Source organism: Otolemur garnettii, unplaced genomic scaffold, assembly GCF_000181295.1.
Source record: "Otolemur garnettii isolate 467f Iridium unplaced genomic scaffold, OtoGar3 scaffold00007, whole genome shotgun sequence".
Lineage (NCBI taxonomy): Eukaryota > Metazoa > Chordata > Mammalia > Primates > Galagidae > Otolemur > Otolemur garnettii.
Genome location: NW_003852402.1, coordinates 16,485,469 through 16,507,312, shown reverse-complemented (window position 1 = coordinate 16,507,312; position 21,844 = coordinate 16,485,469). Strand labels below are relative to the sequence as shown.

General features: G+C 38.4%; 1 protein-coding gene across 3 annotated transcripts in view; it reads left to right on the top strand.

Moving 5' to 3' along the window:
- Positions 1–12,011: 12,011 nt before the first annotated feature.
- Positions 12,012–21,844, top strand: part of WASHC4 (WASH complex subunit 4) — a 57,217-nt gene continuing 47,384 nt past the window's right edge. For 2 of the 3 annotated variants that reach the window (XM_003783285.2, XM_023509361.1), the window contains exons 1-6: positions 12,012–12,151; positions 15,127–15,266; positions 18,469–18,522; positions 18,613–18,678; positions 19,443–19,488; positions 20,213–20,280. In XM_003783285.2, the coding sequence (XP_003783333.1) occupies positions 12,091–12,151; positions 15,127–15,266; positions 18,469–18,522; positions 18,613–18,678; positions 19,443–19,488; positions 20,213–20,280 (435 nt within the window). In that variant the 5' untranslated portion in view covers positions 12,012–12,090. Of the gene's footprint in view, positions 12,152–15,126; positions 15,267–18,468; positions 18,523–18,612; positions 18,679–19,442; positions 19,489–20,212; positions 20,281–21,844 lie in introns of those variants that run through there. The other variant, XM_012814170.2, reaches the window with a different exon arrangement.

Below are 21,844 nucleotides of genomic sequence, written 5' to 3'. Positions count from 1 at the left end.
AAAAATAATTTTATGATAAAAAAAAATACTGGTGAGTACCAGACCAGGAAACTGAAACAGGAATAATTGAATTCTGGTAGTTAATTTTAATGATGAGTTAAATGAATTAAGTTTGATGTAACTAGACTGCCTAATATAAATACGATATGGAATTTGTCCCTGGTAAATAATTAGGTCATCTACTTCCACAAATGCTACTTTAAGATTCATGTTCATTTCATTTTTTTCCTGTGGTTGATCTCATTAAGGATAATACGAATTTTAATAAAGCATTAGAAGCTGAAAGTATATTTTTTTCCAGTTTTTCCTCTTCATCTTTCACTTGCAGAGAGCTGTCCAGTTTTTGAACTGGGCATTGCTTTTGGTTTTTGTCTCCATTGGTAAAACCATATCCTGTGACCCAGAATTATAGGTGATGGCAATCTTGAGTATATCTACTGATACATCTTCAACTGCAGGGTGCACAAGTGACTGCTGGCTTCAGCAGCTATCCTCTGACATTCACCTCTGCATTTACACTGAGTCTATGCTTCTCATGGGTGCTCACAGCCAAGGACTGGGACTGACCGGGATGTTAAGGCAGGTCATTCCTGGGAGATATATATGACTTATGGCAGGATGACTCCCATTGCCTGCTGAACTTTATTTGATTTTCATAGCAGTCCAAGACTCCTCCCCAGCCTGCTTTCCTTCACAAAAGAGATCTGCAACATGGCCTGACAGTGCCCCAGCCTCTCCTGGCTCCCTGCCTACTTCCCCCCTAACAGCTATTTACCCTAATAAATCTCATGCATGCCTAATGTCACCTTGGCATCTGCTTCTTAGAGAACCTATGATCACATGTGTAATAAGAAGGATTAACAAAGCTCCGCATCCATAGCACAGTGGTTACAGCGCCAGCCATATGCACTGAACGTGGTAGGTTCAAGCTTGGCCTGGGCCAGCTAAACAACAATGACAACTGCAACAAGAAAATAGCTGGGTGTTGTGGGTGGGTGCCTGTAGTCTCAGCTACTTGGGAGGCTAAGACAAGAGAATCATTTAAACCCAAGAGTTTGAGGTTGCTGTGAGCTGTCTACAGCCACAGCTCTCTACCGAGGGTGACATATGAAACGCTGTCTCAAAAAAAAAAAAAAAGAAGGATTAACAAATCCAAAAGTGGGTTCTTTGCAAAGGCTTATAAAATTGATACATTTATTTATTAAGATTAATGGCTTGGTGTCCATAGCTCACTGAGTAAGGCTGCCAGCCACATACACCAGAGCTGGAGGTTCAAGCCCAGCCCAGGCCTGCTAAACGACAATGGCAACTGCAACCAAAAAATAGCTGGGCATTGTGGTGGGCACCTGTAAGCCCAGCTACTTGGGAGGCTGAGGCAAGAGAATTTCTTAAGCCCAAAAGTTTGAGGTTGCTGTGAACTGTGATGCCATAGCAAGGGCTACGTAGTGAAACTCTGTCTCAAAAGAAAAAAAAAACTAACAAAGATAAAATAGAGAAAGCAGAGAGAACAAATATTAAGAATAGAGAAGTGGACAACAAAAGTGTAGGTCATACAGGCATGAAAAACATAAAAAGAGATTTCCTTTTCAGCTATGATAGACCTTTGTGGCAGACTAACATTTAGAATAAGAACAGCTAGTACATCTAGATACGATTTGAGTGTATGTGTCTGAAGGCTTCAGAAAACCAACATGGTGTCAAGACCTCATGTATGAAAGTCCTAGAGAAAAAAGCTCATTGAATTGAATCTGGTATTTTTCAGTCTGCTTCCCTCTTAGGCGTTTACAAATGCTTGACCTGTTTGCAGGGGAGAAGCTGAGAAGTCAAGTATGGAGAAGAAACCAGGAGTTTTCAGCCATCTATTGAAGTGGAGAGGGAAACAGCTGGAGTTTGAGAAGCCAGAAATTGAGAAGCCAAGATCTTGGAGATAAGGGAGATGTAGACATGTACTCAGTTCACGACACCTATTTTCAGTTTGAAGTACTTGCTGATTCTTAAGGTGTGTGGGATTAGAGGCTATAAACCAGGCAGACAATGGCTGAAAGTAAAGCAGAGTTTACAGTACTAAGAAGGTAGAGCTCAGCGTCAGCTGATGAGGAGGAAGTCTAGTAAACATCATAGGCTCTTAGCAGCCCAGCCTCACCACCAGCTCAACCTGATCCGAATGAGCTGATCGGCCCTACCCTAGCTACCTGCCAAAAAATAGGACCAATTATCTCTGGAGAAAAAGAACATTATCCAGAACTTCTGTGATTGTTCATTCACTCTCTTGCATTCAATTAAAATTGATCAGAGACATCAAGAAAAATAACCAAAACAAATAATGTCATATGAGAAATGTTAAGTTGGGTAGAAATAACCACTCCCACTTTCATATTCCCACGAGTAATATGCACAATACATTGCTCCTTCATGGCCATCTTCACCAAACTCTGTGTCAAGTTTAAGGACAATCATTCAAGAAATAATTTTTGATTATCTACCATGTGCTGGGCATAGAGAGAAGAAGGAGTTGGATGTAAGGTCCTTCCTTCATGCTTATGGTTAGGCAGGGAATAGAAAATAAGTAAGGTGTGATCTGTGCCATACAAAGCGAAACAGAATTCTATGGAAACACAAAGCAGGAGAACCTAACTCAGGGCCAGTGACTGTGCCAATCAACCTTGTACCCTGGTACCCAGCACAGTTCTTGACACACAATTGTCACAGAATGCACAGCTAGAGAATGGAAGAACACTTGAATCTTTGAGTGACTAAATAGAGGCTAAAGGAACGCAGAGAGAGGAGTGACTAGCTCACTTTGGTGTCCCAAGAAAAGATTTCACAAGAGATTTGATGCCCTACACTACCACCACCCCATCAAAAGCAAGATTTTAAGGGGAAGGAGTTTGCCAAAAAATAAAGGAGGAAATGGCATCAGAGGCATAGGAAACAGCAGATGCAAATTTGTAAAGGAGAGAAAGTGTGGCAAGGTCAGAAAAAGACTCCCTTAATGATAGCTAGGATAATGAGTTTTAAGGTTTAGAAGTTAATACATTCTTTAAAAGATTATTAACAGGAAGCCAAATATATTAAAAAAGGAAGTTGGGGCAGGGGTATCCTCTGACTGAAGGAGAGTCTTTAATCCCCTGAAGCAGCCTCTAAGACACCTCCGGGAAGAAATGTCTCTGAGCTCATTTTGTAAGGTGCTAGATTATAACAAAGCATTCGCTTGAGTGAGCAGAAGCAGGTGAAGATGGAAGGGAGGTTTTGGGACTCAAAGGGCCTTAGTCTGACTTTTTAAAAAATGAGTCACAGTTGTCTGTTTTCCATTTTTAATGGAAAGTATTTCTGGTTAAAACTGGACATTGTAGCCAGGTTGTGGTGGCTTGTGCCTGTAATTCCAGTACTTTGGGAGGCTGAGGCAGGAGTATCACTTGAGGCCAGGAGTTTGAAACCAGCTTGAGCAACATAGTAAGACTCCATCTCTACAAAAAAGCAAGCAAACAAACAACAACAACAACAACAAACAAAAAACGAAAAAGAAAAGAAAAAAGTAAAAAATAGTTAGGCGCTGTGGTGCACACAGGTATTCCCAGCTATTCAGGGCGCCGAGGCAGGAGGACTGACTGAGCATAGGAGTTTGAGCCTCTAGTGAGCTCTGCCACTGCAGTCCAGCCTGGGAAACAGAGCAAGATCTTGTCTCTAAAAAGTAAAAAGAAAAACAAAAAAAAAAAAACAAAAAAAACGCCCTGGACATTGTATATAATACAATCTAGCCACTCTGGATTCTGATATGCTCTTCAAAGAATTATTGGATTTTTTTGCTTTTAAAAAAAGTAAACTTGGGTGGTGCCTGTAGCTCAGTGGGTAGGGTGCCAGCCATATACACTGAGGCTGGCCGGTTCAAACCCAGCCCAGGCCTGCTAAAACAATGATAACTGCAAAAAAAAAAAAAAAAAAGCCAGGCATTATGCATTGTGGTGAGCACCTGTAGTCCCAGCTACTTGGGAGGCTGAGGCAAAAGAATCATTTATGCTCAAGAGTTTGAGGTTGCTGTGAGTTGTGATGCCACAGCAGCACTCTACCCAGGGCACAGCTTGAGACTCTGTCTCAAACAAAAATAAATAAATAAATAAAAATAAAAGAAGTAAACTTGCTTGTACTCAAACTCCATCTCCTCACTAGAGTGTGGCAGTTTGTATTTCTGCTCATTTCTTATTTTAGCTAAGGATTTGTCCAGTGTTCGTACTGAGATTGTGAGGTTTATACCCCTCTACAGTTCCATTATCAATTTCCTTTAATTCCAGGCTGCTTCACCAACCTTACTTCTATTCTCTACTATCTCAAACAAGACTTCAGCTTTCTGCTACATGAGTTGTACCTCTGTTGTAAAATAAATGCAGTCAAAAGAGCAGTAAACTCACATATGCTCCCAAGTGCAGTTCTAGTTTTCAGGGACTCCTGACTGTTACTCCACCAGGCCTTCTACATGTAGTTAAGTGGTCAACAGGGATTTAGGCAGAGTTTGTACTCACGTTTTGGATTTCACCATTTTGTAGGTCCATTGCTTCAGGACCCCTGCCAAATTTATGGCTCCTCTTCCCTGAACTTAGATTGTTGACAGCTTGAACCAATAAGCCTGCAATGTTTCATGACTGGGTCTGAAATGGTGAGAGACATCTTTAAGCAAAAAGCCACAAACTCACAATCTTTATCTGTTGCTGAATAAATTCTCCTGTGGTTTCTGCCTGCCTTTATTCTCTTTCAGATCTTTGTAGGTCCATTGCTTCAGAATCTCTGCCTCCCCCCAATTTAAAGATCTTTCAGATCTTTAAAAAGTTTTATTAGCTGTGTCCTTGTCCATTATTTTGATACAAAGATTTTTCTAAGATACTCAATGTTTTTCAAATTAGGTTATTTTGACCCACTTTTAAAAATTAGATCATTTCAACCTATTTTATGGAACTTAAGTAGAAAAACTTTTTCCTCTCATTTTTTCTCTTTTGGAGTTAAAATCAGGTTCAGCAACCTTTTTCTTAAATGACCAGATAATAAATACTTTAGGCTTTTGGGCCATATGGTCACTGTTGTAACTACTCAACTCGGCCATTGTAGGGTGAAGCAGGCTTAGATAATATGCAAATGTAGGCAATATGCAAATGACAATACCTGAGCATACACGTATCCCAATAAAATTTTATTTACAAAAGTAATAAAATTTACTTTTACTGACCTACTGACTATACTTTGCTGACCCTAAAATACCTTAAAAATGTCTCTTACCAGACACTGAAGGGCTTTAGTCACCATGGTATATCCAACAGAGGAAGTCCTGATTAAAGAAAGTCCTGGTTGAAGAAAGGAACAACTTAAAAAGTCATTTTATTAAATAATTTTTTTTACGCTTACAGATTTTTTAGCGAACAGTGCCACCTACTGAAGAACTAAGAACAAATACTTTTCTTGAGAACTGAGTATTACAAAGCAATTGAAAAAAACGACAATTACTGGTTTGCTCATTCAGCAAGTGTGTTTGTTATTTGTGTACCAACCACTCTGCTTGGCACTGTGGACTGATTTTGTACCTTTTTCTTCTGCCCCCAAATTCCTTTCTAAGGAGGCTTATGAGTCACACCTAAAAATGATAAAATCTCACTAAACAGGGGGTATTAACTCAATATAGTGTGGCTTACTCCCCACCCTGGCATAGCATCACAGGAGAGACAGAAGACTCTTACCGTTTTTTTTTTTTTAAGAGACAGAGTCTCACTTTGTTGTCCTCAGTAGAGTGCTATGGTGTCACAGCTCACAGCAACCTCCAGCTCTGGGGCTTAGGCGATTCTCTTGCCTCAGCCTCCTGAGTAGCTGGGACTACAGGTGCCCACCACAATACCCAGTTATTTTTTTAGTTGTTGCAGTTTGACCAGGGCCAGGTTTGAACCCGCTGCCCTTGATATATGGGGCCAGCACCCTACTCACTGAGCCACAGGCACTGCCTAGAAAATCCTTATCTTGACTCAGATATTCCTCTCTGCTGACTCTCAATCTTTTAGACAAAGCCTAACTCTTCCAGCCAACTGTCATCTAAAGAATCCCCAAACCCACTTATGACTTATAAGCCCCCACTTCAGGAATATCCACCTTTTCAGTCTCGACCAATGTATGCCCTCCGTGTATTGATTTATGACTCCCTGTAATTCCTGTCTCCCCAAAACGTATAAAACCAAACTATATGCCCACTACCGCAAGTCGACTTGTTCAAGGCTTCTTGGATGTAGTTCTGGGTCATGGTTCTCAAATTTGGCTCAGAATAAATTATTTCAGAATCTAGATTTTTCATCCACAGCACTGAACTATATCAAAGAGATTTAGTTTGGATGTGTATAAAGGGTATAAACTTTTTTATTGCAAACACAACTGGAAGCCACTGGGGTAGCATTTCCTGCACCCTATCATGTATGTATATATCCTTTACCCATTCATTCCTTGATGGACACGTGAGATTCTCTGCCTCTTGGCTATTGTGATTAATGCTACATTGAATATGGGGGTACATATATCTCTGTGACGTACTACTTTCAATTCTTTGAGATATGTACCCAGAAAAGGGAGTGCTGGATCCTACTGTAATTCTACTTTTACTTTCTTGAGGAAACTCCATACTGTTTTTCATAGCAAATGCATCATCTTACATTCCTACCAGCAGTGCACAACAATTCCTGTTTTTCCACATCTTTGCCAATACTTATTATTACTTCATTTTCTTGACAGTGGCCATCCTAATGGGTATGAGCTGATATCTCATTATGGCTTTGATTTGCATTTCTCTAATGATTAGTGACACTGAACATCTTTTCCCATGTCTCTTGGACATTTATATATATTGTTCAGAGAAATATCTATTAAGGTCCTTTGCCCTTTTTAAAAATCATGTTACTTGTTTTGTTGTTGAGTTGTAGGGGTTGTTTATATATTCTAGATATTAACCCCTTATCAGACATATGATTTCCAATTACTTTCTCCCATTCCATAGGTTGCCTTTTCACTGTGTTATTTCCTTTAATGTGCAGAAGTTTTTAAGTTTTATATTATACCATTTGTCCATTTTTGCTTTTGTTGCTAAAAATCTTTTTGAAGGCATTGGAGACCCAGGACAGCAAGGATTTAAGGAACTAAAATTCAGGAGAGAAAGTCCAAAACGTTGAGCCTCACATTTGGCACCATCTTTCACTTCAAGGCATTTGCTGATCTGTTAGCAGCAGCTGAGAATCTAAGAGGCTGAGTAGCAGAAAGTACTAGCTGAGAGGTTGAAAAGCTGAGCAGAGGTTTGGCAGGCCCTGCCAAGCACCCTGCAAAGCTATGCCCTAGGATTAAAGCGATACAGAAATAGCTCAGGCCCCACAAAGACAAACTCAGCTTCAAATCATAACAGTCCTAGATTGGGTTAAAGTAATTTGCCCCTGCTCTAATGGCCTTCCAGAAGAAACAGTAATCCCCTCTGAAGGAAGATGTTATCATTATCTCTCCAATTTTTCATAATAAATGCCAGTATGCACTAAAAGTTATTATTAGACATACCAGGTAATAAGATCAAATGATGGAAAACCAAGAGAAAAAGAAACGAAACATAACTAGACAATAGAAAAGAGACCCCCAGGAAATCCAGATGTTAGAATTATGTGTCTCAGAAAAAACTCTAGGGTTCTGGATTTCCTTATTTACTTTAAATATTTTTTGATTGCTTCATATGCATCAGGGACTGTGCAATGTGGGAATAAATCATGGTCTCTTATATCAAAATATTTATGGCCTGTGCCAGTCTGAACAACAGGTACCTAAAGATGTCCTAATCCCTAGAATTTGTTACTTCACTTTTGAGGATAGATTAAGGTAAGGATTTTGAGATAAGGAGATTACCCTGGATTATCTGGTGAGCTCAATGTAATCAGAAGAGTCCTTATGGGGGGGGGGGCAGGACAATCAGTCAATAGTGGGAGATGAAATAACAGAAGGAAGAGGTGCAGGTAGTGCATGGAATCTAAAAAAGGCAAGGAAATAGATTCTCCCCTGTGTGTCCAAGAGGAATCAGCCCTGATACTTCGACTTTAGCCCAGTGAAACAGATTTTGGAATTTTCACTTCCAGAACTAAAAGATAACAAATTTGTGCTATATTTAGCTGCTAAATTTGTGGCAGTTTCTTCCAGCAGCAATAGGACACTAGTGTATATCCTAACAAGAGAGACATTATATCAATAGATAATTTCCATTGGTAAACACACCAGAAGTACAGGACTGAAGCATTCATTCCAAGCTGGAATTCAGAGAATGAGGTATGATGGTAATCTGTATGATCCCACAATCACTGATTACCCGACAGTACAGTGATTAGGATCCCTTAAATCAAAGGACAGATTGGAAGCAGCTTTGTGTTCCATCCTGGGAAGTGTAAACTTCGTGCCAAAGGCAATGGGAAAGATGTAAACTGGGGAATGACCCAGTCGGATAGGTTTTGAGAAACTTCACCAAGAAAATATAGACAATAGAGAGAAGAGACCTGTCACACATAAATGTAGTAATTGTCCAAGTCAGAGATTTTGTAATCAAATTGAGAGGCTGAGGCAGGTGTATTCTTGAGCTCAGGAGTTCAAGGCTAGCCTGAGCGATATTGAGACCCTGTCTCTACTAAAAATAGAAAAATTAGATGGGTGTGGTGGTGCATGCCTATAATCCCAGCTATTTGGGAAGCCAAGACAAGGAGATTGCTTGAGCCTAAGAGTTTGAGGTTGCTGTGAGCTATGATGATGCCAGAGCACTCTACCCAGGGCAACAGAGTGAGACTCTGTCTCAAATATATATATATATACACACACACATATATATGCTTATATATATATCAATTAACATAAAAGGAATATTTTGACAGACACAAGACTGTGACAAATTACTGAGTGAAATGTCTTTAGTGAGTTATTACCATAGATTTTCTATTAGAGGAAGAATACTGTAAATGTATATTAAGAAACAAATTCACCAAGACCTTCACCATATAATATTTTGGCATGGAATAAGCTAATACTTAAGATATGGATACATGGGCCTGTAGGTTAAGGGCAGGGATTCCTAGGAACTGGCAGGCAAGCACTGTCTGTAGGCAGCTATTCTAAAATTCACAGAAGCTCTCAGAATAGTACAACATTTTTTATATGAAATGTTTTTCCTTCTATTTTCAGGCTAGCCTTTCAGGTACTACAGTGCAGGTGAAGAGAAATACAGTGAAAAATATTTAATTCCTTGAAATTATTATTTGCCTTCCCAAGACTAGGTCGAAGAAATAAAGGGCATCTTATTTGGCCTAGCCTAGGTGGAAAAATCCCAGTTAACTCCTGGCAAATTTCTGGGCCAACCCCTCAACAAAATGGAGTAAGTCTGGTTCACTCCCAAGATAGATGGGAAAGTACTCACTGACTTCTTGCTTGACTAACTCCCCTGAGAAATGGACTGGGAAGTACCAACCATCCCTGGACTGACCTTTGAGAAATACCAGGTGGGAAAAGTACTGAAACAAAGATATGTGGCCAACTAACCGCAAAGTTCTGCTTTTGTACATTGCTTGCTAACCAACCCGGATGCACCTGGAGAGCCTGTGTGCCAACCAGGATACAGACCAAGCCTTAAAAATCTGACCCCTTAAGCAGTTCCGGCTGCTGTCAGAAACCCCACATTGGGACAATGAGACAGTCACCGGCCTGCTCTTCAATAAAGGGACTCTTCTTTGAATTTGACTTGTTTGGCAGTGTAGTCTTTGGGGAACTCCTTGGCAGAACAATCTATTATAATGAATTTCAGATGGTACTTTTCATGTAGCGAATGTGCTTTTCTATTTAGTTTCAGATTTGTAATTTTTGAAGAAAACTTGCAATTCCAGGCCATGGAATTGAGTTAAGGATATCAAAGTTCAAGACAGAAAACCTCAGGTGGTGCCTGTGGCTCAAAAGAGTACGGTGCTGGCCCCATATGCCAGAGGTGGTTGGTTCAAACCCAGCTCCAGCCAAAAACTGCAAAAAAAAAAAAAAAAAAAAAAAAATTTCCAGAAAATCCCTGAGATCCTTTTTAAAAATAAGGCCTGACAATGCACTGGTTCATGCCTGTAATCTCAGTACTTTAGGGCACTGAGAAGCCAAGCCGCATTGAGGCTGCAGTGAGCTATGATGACACCAGTGCACTTTAGCCTTGGTGATAGAGTGAGATCTTGTTTCTAAAAACTTAATTAATTACAAAATAAAAATTAGGCTACCTTGATTCCTAATAGCAAACACTTCTACAGTATATGGTTGGTATTTTCTATGTATAGTACCTTATATATATACACTAATTTAACCCTCATAACAATCTTATGAGGTGCTTACTATTTTTATTCCTGTTTTATAGATGAAGAAAATGAGCCAGAGGTTAAATCATATGGTGGAAGATCATATGGCTAGTGACAGAGCCAGGATTTGGACCTAAGTAATTTAGTAGTCAAAACTGTACTTCTGACTTCTGATTATTACATGACACCACCTCTTGCTAGTAACCTATTAACAACAGGTTAGTGTGTCTGCACATTCAAATTACTCTGATGTGCATGTAACTTCAGTTTATCACAAATTAGCTGTTGGGAAATTAATTACACTGATTATTGTAGACGGGAAGAATATGGCAAAGTCAAACGTATGATCACAAAGAAAGTAAAGGAAAAAAAGTTTGCCAGCCATTAGGTCCTGATTGATGATGCCTGTTATTTTCTAAAATGCCCACTTATGACCCCAAGCACCATTGGGTTAGGGATCCATCTTTCTTGTCTGTTTTATAGTCTCTCCATTTAATATGGTTCCTGGTACCCAGTGGACACTCAAAAAATATTTGACCTAATACAGACCCAACAGCCTCAGAAGAATCCTCTTCAAGCGACCTTCTGCCTGCACAGATTAGCTATTTTTTAGTACTAAGAGTATGCAAGTAAAATCTTAATGCATTCTTATTGTTAAAGATTCAAAGCACATAACTGGACACACCAAAACTTGAAAATTCCATTTCTACTCACCAAGACTCTTTCCTAGGTAACCTTAACCACTGTCTTGTTTAATATATGAGTTCTCTTCGTATGTATTTACATATATTCACATATACATGTTTATATAACTTAAAAATTTAAGTGTAACCAAAAATACACATTATTCTGCAACTGCTTCCTGTCAGTTTTTCCTGCTATTAAAAATCTATTTGATTTCTTTTAGCACCTCTCTAGTAACAATAGGTATGAATGCATTGAGCCTCATGTAATTACTCCCTCTTGATGGACATTTAGATAAGCACTGTTAGTGCTTATTAAAAGCCGCATTGCAATAGACATTTTCGTGTAAAAATCTGTATATATGCAGAATACACCGATCCCTTCTCTCCGAAAAGCCAGGCGAAGCAGGTAGGAGCATTTAAACGCTTTTAAGCAGCGCTGTTTCGCCCCGCCCCCGTTTTTTAAAAAGTGGAGAGCCGGTGAGTGCAGGATAAACAAGTGGTAAGATCTCTGTTAGGGTGTTCGTAAAGTAACTCCTCTTCTCGCATATCCGTCTTTTCACAAAAACGATCCGCAAAAGAGTCGCAGGAACTCCGATGGTGGCGACACGGTGCGAACTGGAAATGCCGGCTCCTTGAAGAAGCGCTTGGACAGCGTCGTCTGCGAGGACCGTGCCTTCCTGTTAGGCCCCCACCCCGTCAACTCGACCCTTTTTAGGTCAGACTGAGGGAGCAACTCCTTCAGGTATTAAAAATCGCCTCAAGGCAGCAGGGCGAAATTGAAGGCGCCGAAATGGCGGAAGAGCAGTGAACCGTGGCGAAGCCCAAGCCCAGTGAGACGAGGTCAACCAGGGACCGCCGCCGCCATGTTGGCCGCGTTCAGCCACAGCCACGGCCTCGCTTTCCCAGCGGCCCCCGCGGCCTCAGGTGCCCCGCCGGCCCCCGCGCGGGGAGGCGGGGCCAGGGCCGGAAGTCACGTGCCGGGCCGCCGCTGGGTGAGGCCACCGTCGCGGCACGGGCTGGCTGAGACTGTGTCTGTGGGAGGCGCCGGGGTGATGGCGGTGGAGACTCTGTCCCCAGACTGGGAGTTTGACCGTGTTGACGACGGCTCTCAGAGTAAGGGAGTGTCAGGGTGAGGGCTGCAGGTGGATGCTCCTGGCCGCCCTCAGCCTGGCTGCGCTCCTGCGGGAGGGATGGCCGCGCAGCGGTCTTGTTCGGGACACTTCGTCCCCCTTGGGGTGTGAGAGGGGCGCGCTCCCCGGCGCTACTTTCGGGATTGGGGTCCTATAAATGGCGGGTCAAGCCAGCTCCGTCGGGACTCGGCGTACAGGGAGGATACTCTCCCCGGAGCCCCAGATGCCCCAAGGGGAGTGGCGTCCGCTTCTGCTGCCCGGGGGCGAGGGCGGGGCGCGCCGGGGAGCCAGGGCTAGTCCACTCGGGGGTTTTCGCTGGATCCTCAGAGCGCTCAGTTGTAACAGAGACTAATGTCTGGGTTCCTGTTTCGGTTTCCTGTTTTCTTTCTTTTCCTCCTAAACCAACTTTTGAAAGTTTGGTCGCTTTGTTTCATCATATTTTTATAACCGTAGTAAGTGGCAAGAAAACTCTTAGGAACGTGGTGAAAATGAACACGTGAATGCCATTTTCTCCCTTTCCGAGCCTTTTATTTATGTGAAGTGTATTTTTCAGTGATGTCCTGTAGTTTCCACTGCAGCTGCAGAGGTTTCAACAATTACAGCCAGTCTGCCTCATAAAATCGAATTGTCTGATTTTAACTTAGAAGTCAACCAAAGAAAGTAATCAGTTCAGTTTCTTGCAGCAAAATATAGAGGCTCAGCTAGTTATTTTAGTGAAATTCTTCTCTGAATTAATACAAGTAGACAATCTGTTTTTTTAATCTTTGGTGAATCTGTGTAAGTGATCTCAGAGATTTAGGGGTATCCTATTTGTGGGTTTTTTTCCTGCAACATTTTCCCAAAAACTAGAATGTCATTTAAAAAAAGAAATTCGGGATGAATTTTTCACGGAGAGACTAATGTCTACAAATGTAGATGCAATTAGGTTTTATTAGCCTCTCAAAGGAAAGCAAGCTACATCCAGGATGATGTGCAGTTTTTCACGAAACATTCCATGAGATAGTAGCCCCTAATGCAGGATTAAATTAATCTCGGTAGTAATGACAAAACCTTTACAATTTTTGTAGAGAGGATTCTGTATTTACTGTTATAAAGTAAACTGTACCTTGTTACGTATGAAGTTTTATGGACAAAGGTCCTAATTGAAGATGCAATAATGGTTCACTTTAGAATGAACCATTAGAGAAACAAAACAGTAATGCAGTCTGTTGGAAAGTAGAAGCATGTTAAATAGGTTTTTGGAATTTTACTTTTGAAGAATCACCATGTACTTCTCATCTCAAAGCTTTGTATTTTAACTTTTCTTAAGGAACTTTGAATTTTTTTTATTTTATTGAGACAGTCTGTCTTTGTTGCCCAGGATGGTCTCCAACCCCTGGGGTCAAGCGATGATTTCACCTCAGCTTCCTAAGTAGCTGGGATTATAGGTATGAACCACCATTCCTGGCTTTTTCAGTAAGGAACTTTTATTGGTACTACAGGTTTTTGGTTGCCTCCTTCCTCGTGAGTCCTAAAAGTCTAAATGAGTAGACTCGTTTTTCTAGCATTGTATTTAAGAACTAACTCATCTTCTGGTCAAATGTAGCTTTAACTGGTCATTTCTCATGTAACCGAGAATAAGGCATCTACCTGGGGTTCTGAGAATCTACTCCGTTTTTAATATCTAAGGCTTAGGGGAAGAGAACACTTCTTATCTCTTCTTTGTGCCTTGTTTTCATTAAGTTTTTTAAAAACAGAGATTCTGTTCTTGCATTCATTTTTGGACTGCAACTCATATCTAGACTAATTGTTTTCCAAAATTGGCTGGATTAATGCTGTAATGAGATGGGAACCTTAATGAACTAAGTGATCCACCTGATTCAGAACATGATGTGGTTGAAGAATGAGGGATAACAGGGAGCTAGGTCTTTGTACTTTAATACAGCATGAATCAGAACTTCCTTTATCTTAGTGACTTTGCATTGCTAAGTTGAGGAGAGAAAATTTTTACCTTGTAAGACAAAGATTGAATAAAGTTATTCACCTCAATAAAAGAAACTGAGTTTTAGTTGAACGTGCTAACTTTGGGAATAAATAATGAATTTCTGTGTACAAAGTAAAATATTTACTTTGATCAGTTTTGATGAGTAGGCATTTTTTAAGATCCCATTTATTCCAGTGACTCCTTAAAGTCATCTATTAATGCGAGAATTCTGTAAATATCAGTACATTATGTATTTGACCAGTGTTTTTTACTGATGTTTACTGCTTATTTATGACTTAAATAATTTAACAAATAAAATACCTTTGTTAAATTTTAGATATTCTAGGAATAACATTTATGATACTGAAGCAGGTTTAAAACTTCCATTTTAAAGATTTTATGTGTATTTAAACATTAGTTTACTGTAAATAGAATTAAAAATCACACTTTTTCTTTTTTTTTTAATTTTAGAGATAGGGCCTTGTTTTGTCGCCCTGGCTGGAGTGCAGTGGTATTATCACAGCTCACTGCAGCCTTGAATTCCTGGGCTTAAGAAGTCCTCCTGCCTCATCCTTACAAGTAGCTAAAACTACATGCACACATTTTTTTTTTTAATTTATATTTTTGTAGAGGAGTCTCACTATGTTGCTGGGGCTGGCTTTGAACTCCTGGCCTCAAGCAATTCTCTCACCTTGGCCTCCCAGAATGCTGGGATTGTAGGTGTGAGCCACCTTGCCCAGTTAAAAATTATACTTCTAAATATTGCTCCTATGATACAGACTTTTGCACCTGCTTCAGGTTGTGAATATTTCTTTTTGCTAGAGCTGTTTATCACTAAAACATAGATTCAGGACATTGAATTGTCTAAGACATCATTCATGCATTCCAAAGTAATGATTAACAATGCTTTGCTGTGTCTTTGAGGTTATTTGAAGTAAAAGCCCTGTAATTCATTACTTATACTTATCACATATTCTTTTAAAATTTAAACTTAGAAATTCATGCCGAAGTTCAACTTAAGAATTATGGGAAATTTCTTGAGGAGTATACATCTCAGTTGAGAAGAATTGAGGATGCACTGGACGACTCTATTGGAGATGTTTGGGATTTCAATCTTGATCCTATAGCATTGAAGGTTCGATTTTATTTTATTTTTAAATATGTATTTATTTTCAGGATATACTATATCTTGAAAACATCAATTTTTTAATGGAAAATACATTTTCTATTTAAAATATAAGAATGAAATGTGGAGAAAATTGTTGACTTCCTTTCTCTAAGCCATGCAGGTGTTTCTTAAATATTAAATGTTTGTTTGTTTATTTATTTATTTTTTGTAGAGACAGGATATCATTCTTTTGCCTAGGCTGGTCTCTTTTTCTTTCTTCTCTTTTTTTTTTTTTTGAGACAGAGTCTCACTCTGTCACCCCTGGGTAGATTGCCATGCTGTCATAGCTCACAGTAATCTCAAGCTTAAGAGAGTCTCTTGGATCACCCTCTCAAGTAGCTGGGACTACTGGTACCTGCCACAATGCCCGGTTATTTTTTGGTTGTAGTTGTCATTGTTGTTTGGCAGGCCTGGACTGGATTTTAACCCGCCAGCTCCACCGCTGAGCTACAGACACCGAGCCTTAAATGTTTTTTAAAATGATATAAACACAAAACCTTTAGTGTCAAGGAGTAGTACAAACTCCACCTCTTTAAGCTAGCCTTTGTTTTTCGTCATCAAAAAAATGAAGAGGGCTGGATAGAATATTCAAGCTTTATTTGTTTCTTCTTATTGAGGTTATTTTATATATGGTAAAATGTACAGGTTTTAAGAAGACAGTCAAGGCTGGGTGCCTGTAGCCCAAGTGGCTAGAGTGCCAGCCACATACACAGAGCTGGTGGGTTCAAATCCAGCCTGGGCCCGCCAAACAACAATGACACCTACAACCAAAAAATAGCCGGACCTTGTGGTGAGCACCTATAGTCCCCACTACTTGGGAGGCTGACACAAGAGAATCGCTTAAACTCCAAGACTTGGAGGTTTCTGTGAGCTGTGATGCCACAACACTACCCAGGGGGACAGCTTGAGACTCTGTCACCAAAAAAAAAAAAAAGTCAGTGAATTTTGTCAAACGTGTAACTCCGATCCCAATAAAGATGTAGAACATTTTCATCATTTCCAAAAACTTTGCTTATGCTATGTAGGGGATCTTAATGTGGAATGATTTTTAATGTATAAGATAAAGTCACTGTGTTCCATTTTGAAATAGTTCTATCTTGTTTTATGTTTAAAACCAGTTTTACCACTTAACTAATATTTATTGAGCACTTACTACTGTGTACTAGATACTGTCCTTAGTCACAGAAACTTTTTTATAACAACTTCCTTGAGATAATAGTCACATATTATACGGTTCACCCACTTAAATCGTATAATTCATTGGTTTTAAAAGTATATTCATAGAATTGTGTAATCATCACCCTAGTCAGTTTTAGAACATTTTCACCATTGCAAAAAATCCCATACCCATTAGTAGTCAATACCTCTCCCCCATGCCATGCCATACCATCACTTACCAGCCTGGGTAGCCACCAATCAATATGTTTTCTTTGTCTCTTTTGTATATTTCATATAAATGGAACCAAGCATTATATTGTTCTTGTGGTTGGCTTCTTTCACTTAGTATGATGTTTTCAGGGCTCATCCATGTTTTTCCCAAATGTCAGTACTTTATTTCTTTTTATTACTGAATAATGTGTTGTGTGGAATATAGTACCACATTTTATTTATGCATGCACCAGTTGATAACCATACGGCTTTTTCTGCTTTTTGGCTGTTAGGAACACTGCTATCAGCATTTGTGTATAAGTTTTTATTTATATGTTAATGTGTATAGAAGATGCAAAAAAAGTATACACATTTTAAGAAAGGAAAAACCTGTATTAAAATTGTAATACTCAGTGTATACCAGTACTGTTTGTTAGCTTGTATATTATATCATGTATCTCCTCTAATTGCAGAAGTCAAATGTGGCTGAAGTATTACGATTTTCATATAGTTTTTTTCCTTTTTTCAAATGTGTATACTTTTTGGTACCTCGTGTATGTACATACACACACACATGTACACGTATACACACACACTCCCTAGGAATGGAATTGCAGAGTCATAACGGTAACTATGTATAACTTCTTAAGGAACTGCCAGATTGTTTTCCAGTGTGGCTGTGCCATTTTATATTCCTACCAGCACTGTATGAGGATTCCAGTTTCATTGCATTCTTGCCAACACTTATGTTTTTGATTATATCCTTCTTAGTGGATGTGATCCTTTGTAGTCTTGATTCACTTTTCTCTGATGGCTAATGATGTTGAGCATCTTTTCATTTGCTTACTACCCATCTGTAGTCTGAAGAAGCAATACTTTATTTTTTTAAAACTTGTACTTGGGCTTTTAAGTCCTCTTCTAGCTATCATAACAATATGCTTGTCTCAACTCTTTTCTTATAAAAGATGAAATCATCTCTTAGCTATATCTTCCCCTACAGAAGACTTCTAATCTTTAAAATTTTATCATCCTGTGGAACTCCCCCCTTCCCAGTAGTTTTCTTTGGAACTTTGTTTGAGTTCTGTTATTAGGCCATTTACTATTCTAGGTTCTTTGCTTAGTATTTTGGAAAACCATAAACTCAGACAAAATCTCTATAAACAGAAATTATAACCTAATGAAAAAGCGTATATATAACTTCTCCTACATAAGTATTTGTTAGTATATAACCAAAAGGGGGCCTAAGATTTTACTTAATAGTGAGATCACTTGTAGATAGATGATGGCCAGAAAAAGGTGGCAATTGAGCTGCCCTTACCAGATAAAGTGAACTGCATACTGTATGTTAAGTGTTTCTGAGCCATGGGTTTAAGAAAAGATATTCTCTCTCTTCTGTCTTGTTTTATTTTTTATGATAACTTATTTGACCCCTTTAAAAATATCTTATTAAATTTGAGCCTACATCGCAAATTCCAGAATAGTGAGAGGTCTTTGCACATAGTCTTAACTAATGGAGTTTAATAATGCTAGTATTGTCTTATTATCTTGTATTTTCTTGCATTGCACTGCACAACCAGGGTCACTGTAACATGATTATGCCATGGTGGGCCGTTTCTTCTTGAGCTTGTTTACTTTCTTTATATGTTGTCTGATGAGATTGTTTTGAATAAAATAGTTGGTACTATTGCTGTGGACACACTACTTAGACAAAGTAGAATAGAGTTAGCCTCATTTTGTTGTATTTAAAATTTCAGTGATTTTTCTAATTAAAAAGAAATGTTCTTTTCCTTTGTTTCTATAGCTTTTGCCTTATGAGCAGTCTTCTCTTTTGGAACTCATAAAGACTGAAAACAAGGTATAAAATTCTAAACTTAGAGATGTATTTTGAATAATGCTTAAGTTATCTGTTACAATTTACTCTTTATGTTTTTACTCATGAAACTAGGTCTTAAACAAAGTCATCACAGTTTATGCTGCACTTTGTTGTGAAATCAAGAAATTAAAATATGAGGTAATTATTTGTATTCTTGGCTTAAAACTTTAAAAACAGGTTATTTCAAAGCAAGTATGTGCTTAATATGTGTAATGTGCAATAAATATTGTGTGTTGAATTAATCATTTATTTAAAGTGATAGTAATACTTACGGCTACGATTCATTGAGTACTTACTGTGTATAAAATACTGAATCCTTATAACAACCTAGGGAGGTGGGTAAGGAATAGATGAGGAAACTGAAGTTTATAGAGATTGTCAATTACTTGACATCTTACTAATTTTAACAGTTTGAATCTAGGTTTGGAAACCTCTGAAATCTGTTGTACCTACCATATATATATATATGCTGATTATCTAGTAAAGCTGATTTTAAAAAAAAGCTTTGAATTTTTAATTTGCACTTAATTTTGTGTTTCCTTACCCCAGAGCCATTCTATAAAACTTTGGTAGAGGTTGGCAAACTCCCCCCTTTCTGATACTATGTTGTTGTTCTTTTATCTCTCATAAACTAATTGGAGGATGTAGTGGAACAATGAGAGTGTGCCGATAAGAAGATAAAGTAAAGCTTAAAGGAATCAAGATACAGCTTTGAGTGTTGACACTATTTTTATTACTCTAAAAATGAATCAAATTTAATTGTAAGCAGTTTTTGAATTTAAATGAGTTTGTATATAAATGATACAGTTCTTTGTTCATTATTAAATATTGAGAACTAAGAGAGCCTAAGAATTTGAAAACAAAATAACCTTTAACATTTCAATTTTTGTTTTTTACAATAGGCTGAAACCAAATTTTACAATGGTCTCTTGTTTTATGGAGAAGGAGGTAAGTTTTAAAATTCAAAACTGGTGATAGCATTTTTGAGATTGAAATGAACAGAAAGTCAATAATTTTACAAATACCATGATTCTATAATGTATTAGTGTGGGAAAATAAACACAAAAATGTTTTGTTGGTTTATTTTGTAAATAGGTGAAAAAAACCTAAGTGATAAAGTGATAGCAATTCTCCAAAATCGATTTGTGATATTTTTATAAGTTATAAAGTACTAAAAGTAGATGAAAATTTTCCTTGGAACTCAATTAATACCAAAGCAGATGATTACTTTAATTATGTAGTTAATGGTTGTTTCATTTTTATCTTCAGTGTAAAAATTCTGTGTTTTCAGCACTATGGAGATTAAAACATGTTCTTTTTTTTTTTTTTTTTTTTTGAGACAGAGTCTCACTATGTTGCCCTCGGTACAGTGCTGTGGTGTCACAGCTCATAGCAACCTGAAACTCTTGGGCTTAAGTGATTCTCTTGCCTCAGCCTCCCAAGTAGCTGGGACTATAGGTGCCCGCCACAATACCTGGCTATTTTTTGTTGCAGTTGTCTTTGTTAAACAATGGTTTGAACCCGCCACCCTCAGTGTATGTGGCTGGTGCAGTAACCATTGTGCTATAGGCGCCAAGCTTAAAGGATGTTCTAAGGAAAAAAAAATCACTTCTTTTTTCTTTTTGGGTATTGACTGAGTTTAAAATATGGTTCTTTACATTGCCTTTTAAAGCTACAGATTCCAGTATGGTGGAGGGCGATTGCCAAATTCAAATGGGGAGATTTATTTCATTCTTACAGGTAAACTGATTTTTACTTTCTACTGAGCTTTTTTGGGGGAAAGTTTGAATCAATTTAAATAATTAAAGTTCTGAATCCTTCAAATACCGAAGATGTATAAACTGAGAGTAAGATAATTAATGTTGGACGGGGGTATCCAACTTTTTTTCTGCTGCACATTGGAAGGATAAGAGTTGTTTGGGGCCACACAGTAAATACACAAACAAAAAAGCTGATGAGCAAAAGAAGAGGTTGGTGTACACTTTTCATGACACTGCAGATAAGCAAAACCATCCTCAAATAATCTGCATGTGGCCTGTGGGCCTCAGATTGGGCACTCCTGGTAGGTGATCATAACTCCTGAAAGATTTCCAAGCATTTTTAGGGAAATAAGGTACCCAAATAAGTTTCTTTGTATATTTTCATTTCTGGATAGTTTGTCACCAAGATGGTTAAAAGAATTTAAACTTTGTACCCAGTAGGAAAATATAAATTATTTTAGGAAAACTTGTTAACAGAAAGGAGTAAGCTGTTACATAAGCAATGATGAAAGTGTTAAAAGCAGCAGCAATTGATGCTTCTAACAACATGTCTCAATTTAGGTAAAGCTTTTGTTCACTGCAAAGTTTTAGTAATTCTAGATCTTTTAGTTTACTTATATCAAAAGAATGAAATAACTTCTGTTTCTCCCCCTCTCCTTTACAGTATAATAAAAGCAAACATTGGAGAAAAGGAAAAAATACCCATAGGCCTACCTCCTTTCTGATTCTTGGGTATAAGATTTGATATTTCATCAGATTAGGCATGCTAACATATTGTTCAAATCCTCTATATCTTTACTACTTTTTTTTTTCATTTGACCTAATTGGGAGAATTTTATTGATAATATGGTATTTGTTATTCACGGTCCTGACTAGAAAACAAATGTACTGTTTCAAAAGATATAGCAGATTTTTAGGGTGAATTAGCCCAGAAATCTAAATGTACAACATGAGAACTACAGAAAATACTATGGTACTGTATATGAGAATTCATGCTAAATGAGTAGATTTTAGCTGCTTTTCCCTCATAAATAAAAAAAGGTATAAAACTATGTTAATTTGCTTCACTTTAGTAACCTTTTTATTATCTATAGTTTTCCTATAACACGTTGTATGCCTTAAATATACACTGTAAGAATTAATTAAATTAAGTAAAAGAGGGATTTGATATAGGAAATTGCTTGTATGGGAATTGAAAGGCTGAAAGGACAAAGAAAACAGTGAAGGAGTCTAGAACAAGCAGACCACCTCTGATCCAAGGAGAAAAAGAAAAGGTTGGGTTTGTCAGAATCCAATCTTGAGAAGCTTGAGAAGAAGCCTCAAGAAATTGGTGCTTATGCCCCTGAGGAGGTGGCACTGCCTGGCTGCTGCTGGCTTCCTGTCCAACACAGTGTCTGAGAAATATAGTTTGAACCAGGTGCAGCAATTAAGTCTGTAATCCTAGCACTATGGAATGCTGAGGCGGGAGATTGCTCGAGCTCAGGAGTTCAAGATCAACCTGAGTGGCTCAGCCCCTGTGGCTCAAGTGGCTAAGGCGCCAGCCA